Source organism: Culex pipiens, chromosome 3 (assembly GCF_016801865.2).
Source record: "Culex pipiens pallens isolate TS chromosome 3, TS_CPP_V2, whole genome shotgun sequence".
NCBI classification, from domain to species: Eukaryota; Metazoa; Arthropoda; class Insecta; order Diptera; family Culicidae; genus Culex; species Culex pipiens.
Window position 1 is genome coordinate 85,673,847 of NC_068939.1, and position 16,308 is coordinate 85,690,154.

A 16,308-nucleotide genomic window follows, 5' to 3' on the forward strand; every position below is an offset into this window, starting at 1 on the left:
GCACAACGGGATGGTATTCGTAATGTACCTGTGGCTGGAACTCGAGCGAGTTCAGCGGCGTGATGGCGGGAGTGTTTTGCGGAATCTGCTGGATGAACTGGTTCTGCCAGCCCTGGGACGGGTCGGCCTGCCAGGTCGGGTAGAACGCCATCGGTGCCTGTAAGGAGAAAGAGGAGAAGGAAAATTCATGAGTAATTTGTTCGCGATGGCGCTCGCCGGAAGCTGAACTTCTTCGTGTGGTCATATTTTAGCAAGTCTCATTACTTTGGAGCACGTGCTCGCGACCTCCATTAGAGCCATATTGCGCTTCAGGCGTCGCCGTTGTGATTTCTTGGCTCACTTTGATTTGACGTTTCTACTTGTTCCCGATAATCATGAAATTTGTTCAATAATTCTTTTGAATTTCTAATGTTACATGTTTCCAATACTGATATCTGAAAACAATTTCGGCAATATAAAAATAAATGTATGACGTGTGTCAAGTTGCATATGTAAATGTATCATTTTAGAAATTGTTTTTTGTGAAATTTCACAGACTTTAAACAATTTTACTGCGGCCGTCAATAATTAGAGTTCACGCGCGGTGATACGACCGCAAGATATTGGTCACATGACAGCCGCATGACAACCGCAGATCAAATTTTTGGCTGTTGTCAAAGGTTGCCTTGAGTTTTCAGCTGACTTTTTGATAAATATTCAAAACAAACCAAGTTGACAGCCAAGTTAACGCAGAATTTCAGTTCAACTTGCTGATTTTTACCTGGGTGATGAATAGAGAGAATGCGTAACGTGATTTTCGAATGATCCCAATTTGTTTACATCTGTAGAGTAGGAGGATGTTCAAGCACAAGCATGACTTTTTCTTACTGGTAAATGAGCTGTTTTATAATCAGAAGTATGTGTTTTATTTTGTCTTGTTTTCTACTTTTTCTTCGCTGGAAAATTTTGTGTGTTTTCAAGTTTCGTTCGGTTAGAAGAGGTTTTTTACGGGTGACGAAGAACTGCGGCGAGATTGTCATTCTGCGATGTAGCAGATAAATTCCCTGGCTGATTCTGGAATCCTGCAGCTTTTCCGAAAAAACATTGCTAATTCTAGCCAAAATGATCTAACCAACAGAAAAGATTTCCACTAAACCAGTAGGTTTTCAAACGGAATCAAACAATTAAGACAGCTTCTGGGTGGATACAACCGTATTGACTCCATAAACAACATCCATTCATAATTATAAAAAAAAATGACGATCTTGCCTTCACCTTTCTTAAGATTTCTTGACTTCTACTTCAGGTTCTCAAAAGCCACATATTTTTCATTCTTGCAAAAAAAAAAAAAACAATTTTTAATGATCGATAACAGTAAATTGGTTCCACTTTGACAGTTCAAAATTGAGGCCGTTTTGCGAACCACTATTCAGCACCCAGATTTTTACAGTGCGGCAGTTAGGCGGCAATAATCTCCTGTCAGGCACAGCTAAGGAGAAACGTGATTTTATCTCGCAATAAGCAATATCTACTTTGTCAAAAATTTAATGAAACTGTACACCAAACTTTGGATTGCCATTCCAGTAAATGAAACAAAAGCATTGCTGAAAAATCATTAAACTACAAATCTGTTAAACTGAAATATATGTCACTTATAACGTACTGTTTGGATGCTGCCGAGTGAAAATCAATTTTCAAATGTGTTCTATTAATATTCAATTTCGAAATATTTTAAAGTGATCTTAAGCAACAAATTGTGCTAACCAGTAAACATCAAATCACGATTACTGAAAAAACCGCATTGATTGCAATGCTGAATCTCCAGCAAAAGATCTGCCAAACTGACAAAAGAATGTTACTGAGTTTTTTGAAAAACAAACGGACATTCATTTTGCTAAAATTTCTGTTGTTTTGACAACTGTTTTACTGATATTTCAGTCAATCATCTGTCAAAATGACAGATATCAATTGCTTTCAGAAAATATAAATTACTGAATCATTTACTGAAATTTCAGTTGATGAAAATTCAGTAAAACTTTACAGAATTTCAGCAAAAAAGAAGTGTGTGTTTATGAAAAGAAAAATTGAATTAAATTGCATTTTAAACCTTTTTTGCCGAGCTTCCGTGGCCGTGAGGTTACGGGTTTCGCCTTGTAAGCGAGAGGTGATGGGTTCGATTCCTGTCTGGCTCGGCAAAGTCAGATCCCTTAAAGGAGTAAATATGCTCACTGGGAGTACTGACCGGTAGGGGATGGGTTTCGACTAGCGGCGTGCTGGGTTTCCAATCCAGAGGTCGTGAGTTCGATTCTCGTACCGGGATGATGAAGTTTAAAACCTAAGAATGACACAAATTTAAATGTGCCAAGCTAGCATGATGATGACCGTTGAATTTCCCCAGCGGCGGAAAGAAAATTTGTGGCGTAATGTTTTGGAGTAATGGTAACAATAACAAAACACATTTAGAAAAAAGCCGGAACCAGTATTGTGCGGAATATTTCAGTAATTGAGGCAAAACGAGGGGAGAGAGTTCCTCTCGCACCGTGTGCGTCTGTGTGTGTGTTTACGTTTGTCAGAAAATGTGCTGCTGTCATGTAAAATTAAAATGGTTTGCATGTTTGTCCACTTCCGACCCTACACCTCTCTCCCCTCCACTTTGGACTGATTCGATATAGACGGTATTGTGTTAAGGTGAGGGTGGATTAGAGGGAAAAAAGGGGACACACAATGAGGGAGAAGCTGTATTTCTCAGCGAGAGTAAGAGCGCGACGCTGTGTGAGTGTGTGCGTTTCTCTAAAAATAAAAGAAATTTAATAGAGTGATTTCTATGCAAACGAGACGCATCCATGTGTGGGTGCGCCACTCACGTGGCGCGCTGCTGCTATTTATTGTTATTTAAAATAATTTATTAGAAAATTTGCATGGAAATTCTTTTCGTTTCTCTTTTTTGCTTCGCGCTCTTGCATTCCGTTCGCCACTTTCATTTTAGCGTGTACACCACCTTTGCGTGTGTTTGTGCGTTGAGCCAAACAAAAAGAAAATAGGGTTGGACCCCTCGTTTCCCTTAAACTCTAGTGTGAGTAACGATGCAAGTATTCTTCCCCCTTCTGGGCAAAACGCAAAACGACGAATGTTGAATGTTCGTAGAAACAACAAACAAGATCAATACTCGCACACACACACACACACACATGACACACGACATGTGTAAAAATGTTTGCGCAGTCAAGATACACACATAGAACGCGTAAGCGCCAGGATAAATAAGGAACGCACCCCAAGAGAGCGAAGATACTCGGCACGAGAGACGACGGGGGCATTAGACTTTGTTAATTGGATTCATTTTGATTGCCAATAAAGCATTCCGGGCTGGCCACGACAGGGTCTGCACAACAATGCAATAAAAATTTAATTGATTTCATAAGTTATTTTTCGACCGTGTCGTAAAAGGTTTTTGCTCAGTGTCGAGGGAATGGAAATTGCAGCAAAGTTGATTCACCTGCTTCTTTAAAGGTCTTTTGATTCATTTTGCTGTATTTTTTGGATTCAGCAAAATTTGTCGAGTTTCAAGAAACAAGTTAAAAATTATTTCGTTTGATTTATTGTACTGCTTTTCTTTCAGCAAAATTTGCTAAGTTTTCTAAAGACACTTGTTGAAAAAAGTAGCGAATCTTAGCAAAATGATTTATTGAAAATAAGCAAGACTGTCATAACGTTATTTCAGCAAAAAAAAAACATTGAAAAATTGCCCTAATTTATTTAATTTAATTTCAGCCAAATTTGCTGTGTTGCGTAAAGTGGCTTGTAGAAACTAGAAGAAAATCTTAGCAAAATGAAATCCTAGCAAAATGTTAAATCGAAATTTCGCCAAACCATCGTAATGTTTTTCTGTAAAGTTTGATGAGTTTCCTACAGGCACTAGAAGAAATTGCTAGCAAATACCAGAAAAAATCAACTTCGAATGATTTCCGAAACTTATAAGAACTGTCGAAATTTGTTTCAGCAAATTTGCTGAGTTTCCGAAAGAAGCTAAAAGAAATCAGTAGCAAATTTTAGCAAATTCATTCATTCTAAACTTAGCAAATCTGCCATACTGAATAAGAAGCCTAAAGCCACTACAACACATTTGTTCCGAATCCTGGCAAAATTATTGATCGAAATTTAGCAAAATCGTCATCATTAGTTTCAGCAATATTGGCTGATTTTTTTTAAAGACACGGAATGAAATTTGTAGAAAATCATAGAGAAAAAAAAATCAATCAAATAATGATTTCCGAATCATATTAGAACTGTCAAAATTTGTTTTAGCAAAATGTGCTGAGTGTCCTAAAGAAGCTAGCAAATTTTGACAAGTTAATTTATCTAAACTCAGCAAAATTGACATATTTGTTATAATTTTTGTTTCAGAAAAATTTGCTGAGTTGGCTATATACACTTTAAGAAATTAGCATCAATTCTTAGCAAAATTATTTATCGAAACTTATTAACACTTTCCAGCTAAAAATTCTGAGAAAATAACTGTCACAACGTGGCAAATTAAGCGTTTAAAGAAACTTAATTTTGCTCAGATTTTCCAATAGCCATTTGCTCGCGAGAATCGCGCGGTTTGAGGAATTACAATGCTGCTGGTGGGGGAGCCCCAAGATTTACGCCCCTACTGGCATTTTCTCCAAGGAATGGAAGGTGAAATATTTCCTGCAAGTGCATTGTGTGCGAGTGTGTGTGTGTGTGTGCTGATTTATTGAAGGTTTCCTGTTTTTCGTGTATTTGTGTGTGTGTGTGCAGTGCGCAAACTTTGCGCCGCTAGAGTGAAAAACTGAAGTTTCCTTTTAATGACATTAAAAACACGCACACACACACATACACGTGTGCGCACACACATAAACACGCGCGCGCCGCGCGAGATGCTATAGAAAATTTCGCAGACAATAGGGGTATAAATTACGTTTCAGCGACTTTGTTTAATTTATTACAATTGAATTTTCCCCTTTTCGCGTTGCCAGTGTGGCACTGACTCTGGTTTTCTCCGGCGCAGCCGGTGCTTTTCGACGTCGTCGAACAGTCGGAGAATTGTTGATGAAATAAGGACAGAATATTGAAAATTTTAGGTTTTTTCTATTAGCTTTTATCGAATAAAAAAAAGTTTATTTAAACAAAGAATCTGTCAAAAATGCTGATTAACAATTGAATATCACATTTGAAAAAAGATTAGGTAAATTTTCATAAAAAGAATTCTCAAATTTCAAAAAAAAATATTTTAAGAGTGTTTTGGTCGCACTACTTGCATAGGGCGTATCCAATAAACTGTTCCAAAGATGTTAATTTGTTCAACACAAAAATTGATCCAAGAAATTTATGTTTGTGTCCACTGTCCAGATGCACCACCCGCTGTGGCCGATGCCCAAGGTTTCAACCAAGGTAGCGCAGCTACCGTTCTCGACGTCGTAATTTATCGATAGCTACCGAACAGAACAACCCGACAACACCTCAAACTATTGTTCCGCCCTTTGCGGGGACACCAAAAACGATTGTCGCCATGTTTACGCTCTTAAAGAGTCTTTCCGCGTCATCGTGTATTCACTTTTCGCGCGGTAAACAAACAGCTGTCACTTTTTTTTTTGAAAAATCTCCCAGTTGCGAAGCACGGTCCAACATCGAGCCGATTTCGATTATAGTCGTACCGCCGATTTCTTACGGGGCACTGCGTTCAAGCTTCGCATGACTTCACCTCCGGGTTTGTTTTAATCAAGCATGTTTGCAAAGTGAAATTTACAAACTGTGATGACAATTTCCGAGCAAACTTTCGCCACATTTCCCGCCTGAGTGTATATTTTTTTCGGTAAAGCCTAGCCGGCGAGTTTCACGAGATAGTGAGGACAAATTTGTGCGTCCTGTCCTGAAATTTGAGAGACGTCGACGAGATGATGATGCCCAAAGTACATCACCTTTGATGAATTTTTGGACCTTTTTTGTGTGAGGGAGGGAAATTTGCGCGCCGAAAATGAGTTTTTCTGAGCACGATGATGACGGTAGATTCGACATCGTCCTCATCAGGTCGCTCTCGCTGTGATGGTTGCGGTTTGTTTATTTATGAAATTGAAAGGATAAAAAGTTTGAGGGGGAGCGGAGGTTTGTGATGAGTAGGGCGGTGCGTGTGTTTTCGGAAGCTTCCACTTGGCTGTTTTCTCTCGTTTGTTAATAAATATTAAGCATAAAATGAAGGTAAAATGTGATGAATATTGAACGAAAGTTTCGCCCGAGGAACGCGCAGATGTTGCACGCGCTTGAGCTATGTGAGTAAAAGTTTATGTTATTAATTTTTTTTTCTGCTGGCTCCGTGTTCTGCTTACACTGGAAATTATATCCAAATATTTCACTTTCATCAAAGCTGGCAGCGTGTGCGGGAGGGGTGGTTTACCGGATTATGGGCAGAGCAAACTAGTTGTACACGGAGATGATCCTGAAGAGATCTGGTGGAATGATTTTTTTAAGATAACTTAAATATCAAATATTTGTGCTGTTTCAAACATTAAGTCTTGCAAAAGCGAATTTTGTAGTTCTACTATTATTATTATTATTGAAATGCGGTCAAAGACAAACTTGTGGGAAATTGGACGAGCTTTCCGGTAAAAATATATACGAGACTGAAAAAACCAAGTCTTTCACATAGAAATTGCAAAAAACCACAAAAAAATACATTTTTTTAACATTTTTATTTTTAAATCGCTGTATCTTCAAGGATTGGACAAAGGGAAATGGTCAATATGGAAATTTTTATTAACATTTGTCTGGGGAATCGATTCTCACTATCGGTTTTTAAAAATTTTGACGTTTAGACAGTTTTAGTAAATGATTTATTATTTTTTTTGGAGAGACATACGATCCTGCATTTTTCAGTCAGTCTTTTTGTAACATCTTTGGCTATTTCTTAAAAAAAAAATAAAAAAAAATAACAGAAAAAAAATCGTGACATCACCTTGAAATTTAATTTTTAAACTCAAAAATCAAAAAATCTCATAGAATTGGCGTGTATTTTTGTTTCAGTGTATTTTTTCAGAAATTTCCTACAAGTTTGTCTTTATCTTTAACCACTTTTTGATACGATGCAACGGCTTTGAGATACAGTGAAATTGGAAAATACAAAAATATTTAAATACTTTGCGCCCTTCTCAAATGTTATTTACGAGTACTATTGGCTCCATATACACAAAAATGGCTTATATAGGCCTAGGATAACATGTTTAAAAAGTTTCATTGAAATCGGAGAGGGTCGGGTACAAAAGTACCAGAAAAAATCCTGATTTGAGCTGGAATTGCTCTATAAGTTTGTGTGGGGTTTGTATGTATTTGTGGGTTTTTATGAGTTTGTGTGATTTTGTGGGTTTGTGTGAGTTTGTATGAGTTTTGTGCACAAGGTTCGTGTGATTTTGTAAGTTTTATCAGTTTGAGGGTTTGAGTGAGTTTGTGAGGGGTTGTGTGAGTTTGTGTGTTTGTATGAGTTTGTGGGTTTGTGTGATTTTGTGGGTTTGTGTGAGTTTTTTGGTTTGTGTGAGTTTGTATGAATTTGTGGGTTTTTATGAGTTTGTGTGAGTGGGTTTGTATGAGTTTGTGTGGGGTTGTGTAATTTGTGTGATTTTGTGAGTTTGTGTGAGTTTATATTAGTTTTGTGCACAAGGTTTGTGTGATTTTGTGGGTTTTATGAGTTTGAGGGTTTGTGTTTATTGGTTTGTATGAGTTTGTGGGGGGTTGTATGAGTTTGTGTGTTTGTATGAGTTTATGGGATTGTATGAGTATGTGAGTTTGTGTGAGTTTGTGGGTTTATATGAGTTTATGGGGTTGTGTTAGCTTATGTGAGTGAGTTTGTATGAGTTGGTGGGTTTTTGTGAGCTTGTGGGTTCGTATTAGTTTGGCATTGTAAGAGTTTGTGGGTTTGTGTAGGGTTATTTGAGTTTGTGTGAGTTTGTACGATTTTGTGGGTTTTTTATGAGTTTGTGTGAGTGGGTTTGTATGAGTTTATGGGTTTGTGGATTCTTATGAGTTTGTGTGGCATTGTAACAGTTTGTGAGTTTATGTGGGGTTGTTTGAGTTTGTGTGTTTGTGTGAGCTCGTATGAGTTTGTGGGTTTCTGTGATTTTTCGAGTTTTTGTGTGTTTGTGGGTTTGTGTGAGTTTTTAGAGCGAGTTGTGGCGCTATAACCACGGCAAATAGTGTCCAGGGCATTCGTGGAAATACAATGTCCCATCCCAGAGGGTCCCGGAGTACCAAACCTTCTTAGCATGGTGCTCCCAACGAATACAACCAAATCTCGGAGCGTATGGTGGTGTGTCCCCACGCTTCTTCCTCCCCTGTCGATTCAGAATTGTGTTGTTGTTCGAACACTCAGTGCTCAAACTCAACCCAATTACGAGTCATCTCTGCGATACGGCTTTACGCAGTAGGCCTGGCCGGTTTAACGCTTGTGATGTTTCAATGCATTCCGATGCAATGACGCACTACAAATGTTAATAAATGACAAGAAGAGTGCTAGGCGTCATCTAACCTAAGGCACTCTCCAGGATCCCTTCGAAAGATTGGCTGCGCTAGGGTCTGATTAGATTAGATTAGATTAGTTTGTGGGTTTGTGTGAGTTTTTGGATGTGTGAGAGTTTGTGTGAGTTTGTATGAGTTTGTGGGAAAATGTGAGTTTGTGGGTTTCTGTGAATTTGTAGTTTTGTATGAGTTATTGTAGGTTGTGTGATTTTGTGAGTTTTCGTGAGTTTGTTGAGTTTTTAGGTTTGAGTGAGTTTGTATGAGTTCTTGGGAGTTTATGAGTTTTGCGGATTTGTGTGATTTTGAGTTTGCTTGAGTTTGTGTTGTTTAGCAGGGTAGCGTCCAAGTTGGACTTGAGCCAGACAATGTAAGTAAGTCTACCTTCGTCCAACTGGAAACTATTCCATATTCAAAGCCCGTCGTCCACGCAGAACCAGTCACGTACGGCCCAGCCCACCACAAGCGCTAATAACAGCATGTTGTTTGTATCATAATACACCCCCTACACTAATGAGTTCGATGTTCAACAAATGTATTCCACAGGATTCTACACACTGAATGCACTGACCATCAACGCACACACACCCTCGTACGCGCGAGTACATCTGTTCTGCGAATCACGCCGCGGACAATTAGCTACCGATACCGCTGGCCAGCCTACAATCGGCGTCATGTTCTGCGGTTTCCCCGTCATAACAACAGCATGACCATCCACAGAGCACGGAACTGTTAATGGGCGCCGCCAGTAGTAGCATTTCATTCATAAAACGCGACGACTCCCATATCAGTAATCCTGCCGGACGCCGGCCGGTCGGCCCGCGAGATGTGTACAACATGTTGCACTACAGATATGGCGCTGGTCATTAAACACTCACGTGGCGATGCTCATTAATTATTAATTTTCAATTACGGCCAGCAGCGTGCGTGATTGCATGGCGCGTTATCGATGCGCAAGAGAAAAAGGCCAAACGTGCGCGGGCGCGCGCGCCATCTGTTGGGGAGTAGGGCAAGGTGGGGCTGTTTGAACGCAATTTCCGCGAGGTAAACATTCAATTTGCTGCGCGCGAGCCTTGTATTGAAATTAATTAGGATCGCAAATATTTTCGCAACGGGCGAATGGGGAATGATGTTTGCTGAATTGGTATCGCGAGATGCATCATTCGAAAGGTGGGTGTCTGAGGGTTTCTGCCTGTGTTGACAATGTTGATGAAGATGAGATTTTTTTTTGGAGCGGGGTCGCCTCCAGCGGCGAACGTAGAATTTAAAAAAGTGCGTGTTTGAGCAAATTCCTGCAAAGGACGACGACGCGTTTAAGACGGGGGCAAGTCGAGCGGAATGTAGATTAAATTTTCGGGGGAAATGACAGCATGATGAGGGTAGAGTGTGTGTGGGGCTAGTGGGGACTTGTGTAGTACCGAGGGGTAGGACACAAGTAAAATAATAATGAATTATGTACTGGGGGCTAGGAAATTTTCGGCAAACGAGACTTGAGAGATTTCGCCAAACAGAGTAGGTACAGAGAGACAAGTAATGAAAAGCTTATGTGTAGTGTGTGTGTGTGACGTACGTACATAGAAGGGAAGACGAGGGGTAGGACAGTACATAAGAAGGCTTCCTGCGATGATAGTGAGAGGGTGGGTGCAACTGGAGCGGGAAATTAATAGTGTTCCCCACCCCGCACCCACCAGCGTCGTTTCGACCCTCCACAAGCAATAACAACAACATTGGACCACTCAAGTGTGTGTGTGTGTGTGTGCGTTTCAGTGTGCGGGAGGGTGTCTAATGCATGTGTCGACGTGTGAGTGCGAGGGGACGCAAGAAAGGCGGGTGGGTTGAGAAGACATGTCGTCGTCGTGTATCGAGAGCACGCTCTGGGTGACGTAAGGTAGGGTGGTACACATCGCTAGAGGAACACGACGGTGAGTATAATGTCTCGATCGAAATTGCGCAATTGACGTGCGCTGTGGAAGAAATCTACATACACACTCAGGCGGCAGGGCTCTCCGCGCACTCACCGCGGCTTGTCTTGTGCACCCACTGTGAGTGTGTGTGTGTGTTCGTGTGTATGTGCGGTGACTATATAGCGGGTACATAGAAGGGGAGGCAGCGCAGCGAGAGAGTGAGGTACCATGTTTTGCCTTTTTCTTATTATGATTTATGATTATATTGTCGACATAATAAGCAATTTATATAAATTCTTCATCGTCCTGCTGCTGCTGCTGCAAGCCCGGAGCAGCATCAGCAGCAGCGTGCTGCTGCTATCCTTTCATCCTTGGACGAATAAATTTTCATTATAAATTGAGATTTTTCGTTGCTGATTTTCCACGAGCTGATGCAGAAAACATGTCAGAAGCGCGCTAGGCACACCGCGCCCCGCGCGCGTCTAGTAAGTTTAATGATTTGCTGTCCGTCCTGTGAAGAGACGTGATTCACGTCTTTAAGGGGAAAATGTTTGTGCTAGCAGCGATAAAATTTACCACGAGGACGGTTGTGGCGCCGAACGCTCTTATCATTAATTTATCGCTCGTAAAGTTTTATCTCAAAACTAACGAAAAGCTAAAACTAGTATCATTCTGTAGTATCACAGACTGGGAAACATCCTAAGCAAATCATACGACCTTAAACAATGTTATTTGGTAGTTCAAAACACACACAAGGCATAAACATTTTTTTAAAGGGGTGTCTGATGTAGGACTCAATAAAAAGTGAACCCTACATTTGTTACCCCTTTAAAAAAATCGTGTGAGGTTTTTAGTTTATTTTTTTAAGTTATTGCAACTAATCATAAGATTCAATAAGCTAAAAATTTCAAACGGGACAGGACAAACTTCCCTGTAGCATCAACTTTCAAGAGACTAATCAATACACCATGCGTTGACGCCAGATGATGCAGTACACAAAGCCGGCATCAGCTGCCCAAAATGCTGATGTATTTGCTCTTCGTTAGCTGGTGCTGCCTGCTGCTGGCTGATTGGTACAAGTTTTAATTGAAAGTACACAATCGTCGTTGCTGGCGAAAAGTTTCGGTAGCCGTGCCAAGAATATCGGCGCGCAAAATCTGCTGCTAGTTGCTGTGCTGCTGATTGGTCTCAAGTGCAGCGAAAGTTTGCGCTTTCTGATGGGAGTTACATCATCCGGAATCGATATACACTCTGAAGCCAGGACGTTTTTCATTTGGGTGTAACAGGACGAAGAAGTTCAGCACTGATCCGCCTTTGTTTCGAGTCTTACCATCGGCTGTTGTGGTTGATCCTTCATCGTGTCGGCTTTGATTATACCGGTTGGCACTTGCTGTGGTGTTTGCTGGGGAGCCTGCTGTTGTGGAGCTGACTGCTGCTGCTGCGTCAGACCCGGATTAGTTTGGGCAACCTGCTGCTGCTGCTGCAGAGCTTGGGTTGGCTGGCTGGCAAGCAGATTGACACCTGTCTGGGCACCGGAAACGGTCACCAGCTGGCTGGACTGCACAACATTGGGCGGCCCGGCCGCTCCACCGGTAGTCGTGTTCGGCGATGGGTGCGGCAACGAAGCCGGCGCCGGACTGCTCGCCGACGTGTTGCTCTGGGGCAGATTCTTCGGGGTAGCGCCAAGATTCAGCGCCTTACGTCCGCGTCCACTCTGAAAAAAAGGGAAGGAAGAAAGAGACTAAAATTAGTACCCGGCATGATTGGAATGTGATGAGAATGGGACAGGGTCAACCGTAAAAGATTCGATTGTTGTTTGTCTCGTGGCACGGTGGATGTGCTCACTCCAAAAGCTTTGCATGCAACATTGCATGCAAAGCAGATTTCGCTTCACCAGAGTTCTTTCAATAACCCTAAAAACACTCAGACATTCTCGATTGTCCCGTCAAAGGTTGCGCAAAAAAAAAACGAACCCATCGTAAAATCCCTTCCGAATGGTTCTACTTGGGCATTTCCCCCCTCCGGTCCCGACTACCGCGGTCCGGTTGTTTACGTTCAGCGCGCATTAAAACCGAAATTTTCCTCGACTTTCATGATTCATCGGTCGTAAATTTTCTTCAGTGCGTCGCCGCACGGTCGCCGGGTTGTTTACATTTTTTTCTTGCCACAGGTCCGAGAATCGGTCCCATCACGATTATCCACCTAACACGGCGATAAAATTTAAGTACGAAGCAGCAAACAAAAATGTCAACATGGGTTAAAGCGGGGAATTTGGTGGGGGTTTGCTAATAATTTAGCGGCTCGCATCAAGTTCGAGCGAGCAGCTGATTTTTGTTGTAATCGTAATTCGAGCGTAAATTGGACGCGAAAATAGAACGAGTTTTAATTGTCAGTTTTAATGAGCGTAATTAGAGAAACAGAAGTTCGAAAAACGAGTGACGCACCCCTCGGTTGTCACGCGTACTCTTTTGACAACTTGCTTATGTCAGTTTGACAGCTACAGCGCTGGAACGTCTTTAAAAAAATGTCAGCTTCTATTTTTAAGAGCAGAGGTGTTTCTTCAAACTGTCAAACGAGGGGTGATTCACACTAGAAATTTATCGTTCTGCAAATCAAATTTACGACTGCATTGAAAAAGTCTCGTACGCGCCAACGAACTCCGCTAGGCGCACCGAGCTGCATGACAGTACCTAATAATAGTAATACTAATTAATGGCATTAATAACAATTCATTACTGATAAGTATACCAGCGCGTCTGACAGGCCAACCCAAAGTGCACCATCACCATGTACGGGCTCGGCCGAGAGAGCAAAAAGAGAACTTTTAATTATCGTGATTATTCATCCGTTATCTTGCGAGCAATTGACTTGGAGTCGTGAACCCCGAAGCTGGTCGACGACATCGTCGTCGCCGCCGCCATTTTTGCTGCACGAAACGTCACTCGCGCTCAGCTGTCACACGCACAAGCAGTGCTGCTGCTGCTGCAAATTTGACTTTCACGGTACATTAATTTTTCGCTGGTGATCATTTTTCGCATTTTTTTGGCGAAACGCTTGCAACGATGGGCTCCCCCCAAAGGGAGGGGTACGGCAAGATGGCGTCGTCGTCGTCTTTTGTAAAATATATCACGCCGGGTTCGCTCCCTGGCCCCGGTCGTCTTTATATCTTGGTGATTTATAGTGTTTATATATGTATAAAATGGCACCACTGCAGTGCCGCGGTGCTGTCAGGCCAAACGGATCAGCGTCGCCAGGGGATGATTATAAATCTTGGAGGTAGATTTGGCCGGGTGTTGTCGAAGGTCGCATCGATTCTTGGCGCGGCAATTAGTTCCCACCTTTCCTCGAATATCTTGGTTTTTGACAGTTCTTTGGAGCAATTCGCTGCAATATCTTTAAGGAAGTCCCGGTAGGGATGCCCTTAGTAATCACGTGTCCTCAACTTCCAGAAGCGTCAACCCATAACCTCACATTTCGCCGTAACAATAATACGGCAGGGGGCGCAGTAATGATGGCCGTAAAAAGTTTAAATACACATCCTGATATTTGTTTTTCATGTTTTCTTTTCCCCGGATCGTCGCCACCCGTCCATGTATCGCTTTTAATAGGCCCGCTTCCTTCGGCGGGGGTCGTCCGAGAGCCTCCTCCTCCGAACTTGTGACGGAGGAAATGGGTGCGGCGGCCGCACGATGATGAAGCTCGGATGGACTTTCGGTCCAAGTCTCGAGTCATCGTGGGTTATTATTACGACAATAGAGCATAGTCATCCCCGCCCGATATAGAGAGGTAGAGGTGGGTGGAGTCATTAGTGAGGGGGGGAGCGAGGCGGGGGTTAGTTGCTACCAGACAGTCAATTAGGCGAGGAAAATGGCAGGGCCGTCGAGATGCCCTGAACACCGCCAGCAGAAGCCCGTGCCTGTGCCTTTTCGGTTTTGATGGGAAAGATTGGGGCTTCTTTTTGTTCGGGATGACTTGGGAGTATTTGTGCGAAAGTAACGTTGAGAGTGTGTGCCATGCAAATTTGTGAGAACATTTTGTCGAACAATATTAGCCACTTTAGATTTCGTTTAATTCATCTTGCCGAAGCTTCTGCGCTGATCTCAGTTCAGATCTGCATTCTGACAAGGCAGGCGCCGATATTGATCAAGAGCACGTTGGCAACTTCAAGCTCCGATTGCTTTGATGACAAACAGAAAATTGATGACTTCCAAATAAAACTTAGTTTGGCACACTTTCAAAAACCGCCAGGTTCGCGGAAGTCGTCTAATTGATTTCGAGGAAGTGTTGCCAGTTCAAACAGGTGAAAGCACGTCCCACTTGACAGTTTGGTACCACTCCCAGCAGCAAATATAACCCGGGAGGGGGAGAAAACGGTAACAACCACGGTTGTATTGATCAAACCAGGTGTTTCGGCCGCTAATGGTGAAACTCCTTCGCGACGTGCGCGAAAATAGAAGTTCTATTTTTAAGCCACAAATGAGCGGGGTTCGACGAAAAATGGGGCCAGTGATTTGTCATCTTGTCCTTTGGTTTGGTTACTCGTTGGACAGCCTCCGATGGTACTTATCGTGCTGTCAGCAGTCATTGTGTTTTAGGCCAAACGTCAGCTTAGGGTGATTTTCACTCAGACATCAACATCAATTTAGTGAAAATTGCCTCAATCAGACGTTTATCAGACGTCAGAATCAGCTGTTCACATTTCAAGCCTTATTGTTCGATTGATTTCTGAGTTCGAAGGTTTCGAGCTTTTGACAGCTGTCATATGTCATATGTCATATATGTTCTTGATTCCTGATGCCATGAACATTGTTCACGATTACGTTTACAGAATTGACTTATTTGTCGATAAATTTGAGTAAAATTTACTCAATTTTTTGTTTTGTTTTGACGAAACAGAATGTCATTTCGAATGTGCGTCTGTTTACAATGCCATTCCTTAAACATTTCACCACAGCCTCCAAAAGGAGGGTACGATTAAACTTCTTTTTCAAGACGAACGAAGGATGTAATTGAGACAGGAAAGGTCTTTCCTCAATATCTGGGTGGGGACCGGGCCGAAACTTGTTGGTCAAGAAGCGCACCGCGCTCCTTCATTCATAAAACGTCGTCGTCGGTAGCCGGTCTCCTTCGGAGAAAGGACCAGTTTTGGGAGGAGTGCGCGGAAGCGCCGTAAAAAAACGAAGAAAACTTTTTACGCACAACGCTCCAAGGGATCGGGGCGCGGAAGAAACGCACGTAACGAAACGTAAAATTCCGGAGATGTTTTTTTCGCTGGTATCCAGCTGATGCGTACCGACGATGTTTTCGGTAATTAGATATCCAGGACATTCCTGGGAGGGTGCGTGAGGAGGTGGAGGACCTCTTGGTTTGTCAATTAAGGTGCGGGTTTCACCTTGAGCAATTCTTTTGGGTTTTTTTTTGTTGGGGGCGCCAACCGAAATATCTAGTCGTGCGCGTATCTTTAGAGGATAAATTTCGCATCCTAATTGCTTTGGTACTTAGGGTACGTCATCGCGTCGTCTTCCTGGTGAGCAATTTGGCTCCTCTAATGGTTCAGGATGGCTTCGCGAGCTGATGATGATGAGCATTGAATTTGATTACGGCGCAGTCCAGGTATTGAACTGGAGGAGGATCCAAAGCATCCTGCTAGGTGGATTTCGCCGGAATTTAAGCGATTTCGCGAGGGGCTGCAGCGCAGCAGTAATGTGTAATCTAATTGCAAATTAGCACCGATTAAATTTACATTACAGCCCATTTGTAGTCATTTTCGCGTTCGCTTTTGCATAACTTGCCGTCGTCTTGCGACGTCCGGACCCAAAGATTCCGGCAAAGCCGACCTCACCCGGATTTCGCTTTCGCCCAGAACGTGTCCAATCGACTGACGTTTATTAAAAAGTGCGGA

At 42.4% G+C, this 16,308-nt stretch overlaps 1 protein-coding gene across 2 annotated transcripts in view; it reads right to left on the reverse strand.

Moving 5' to 3' along the window:
• Positions 1-16,308, reverse strand: part of LOC120418658 (methylcytosine dioxygenase TET) — a 224,238-nt gene that overhangs the window by 10,349 nt on the left and 197,581 nt on the right. For both annotated transcript variants that reach the window (XM_039581105.2, XM_039581104.2), the window contains 2 exons: positions 11,737-12,120; positions 29-157 (listed from right to left, as the gene is read on the reverse strand). In XM_039581105.2, the coding sequence (XP_039437039.1) occupies positions 29-157; positions 11,737-12,120 (513 nt within the window). The remainder of the gene's footprint in view (positions 1-28; positions 158-11,736; positions 12,121-16,308) is intronic.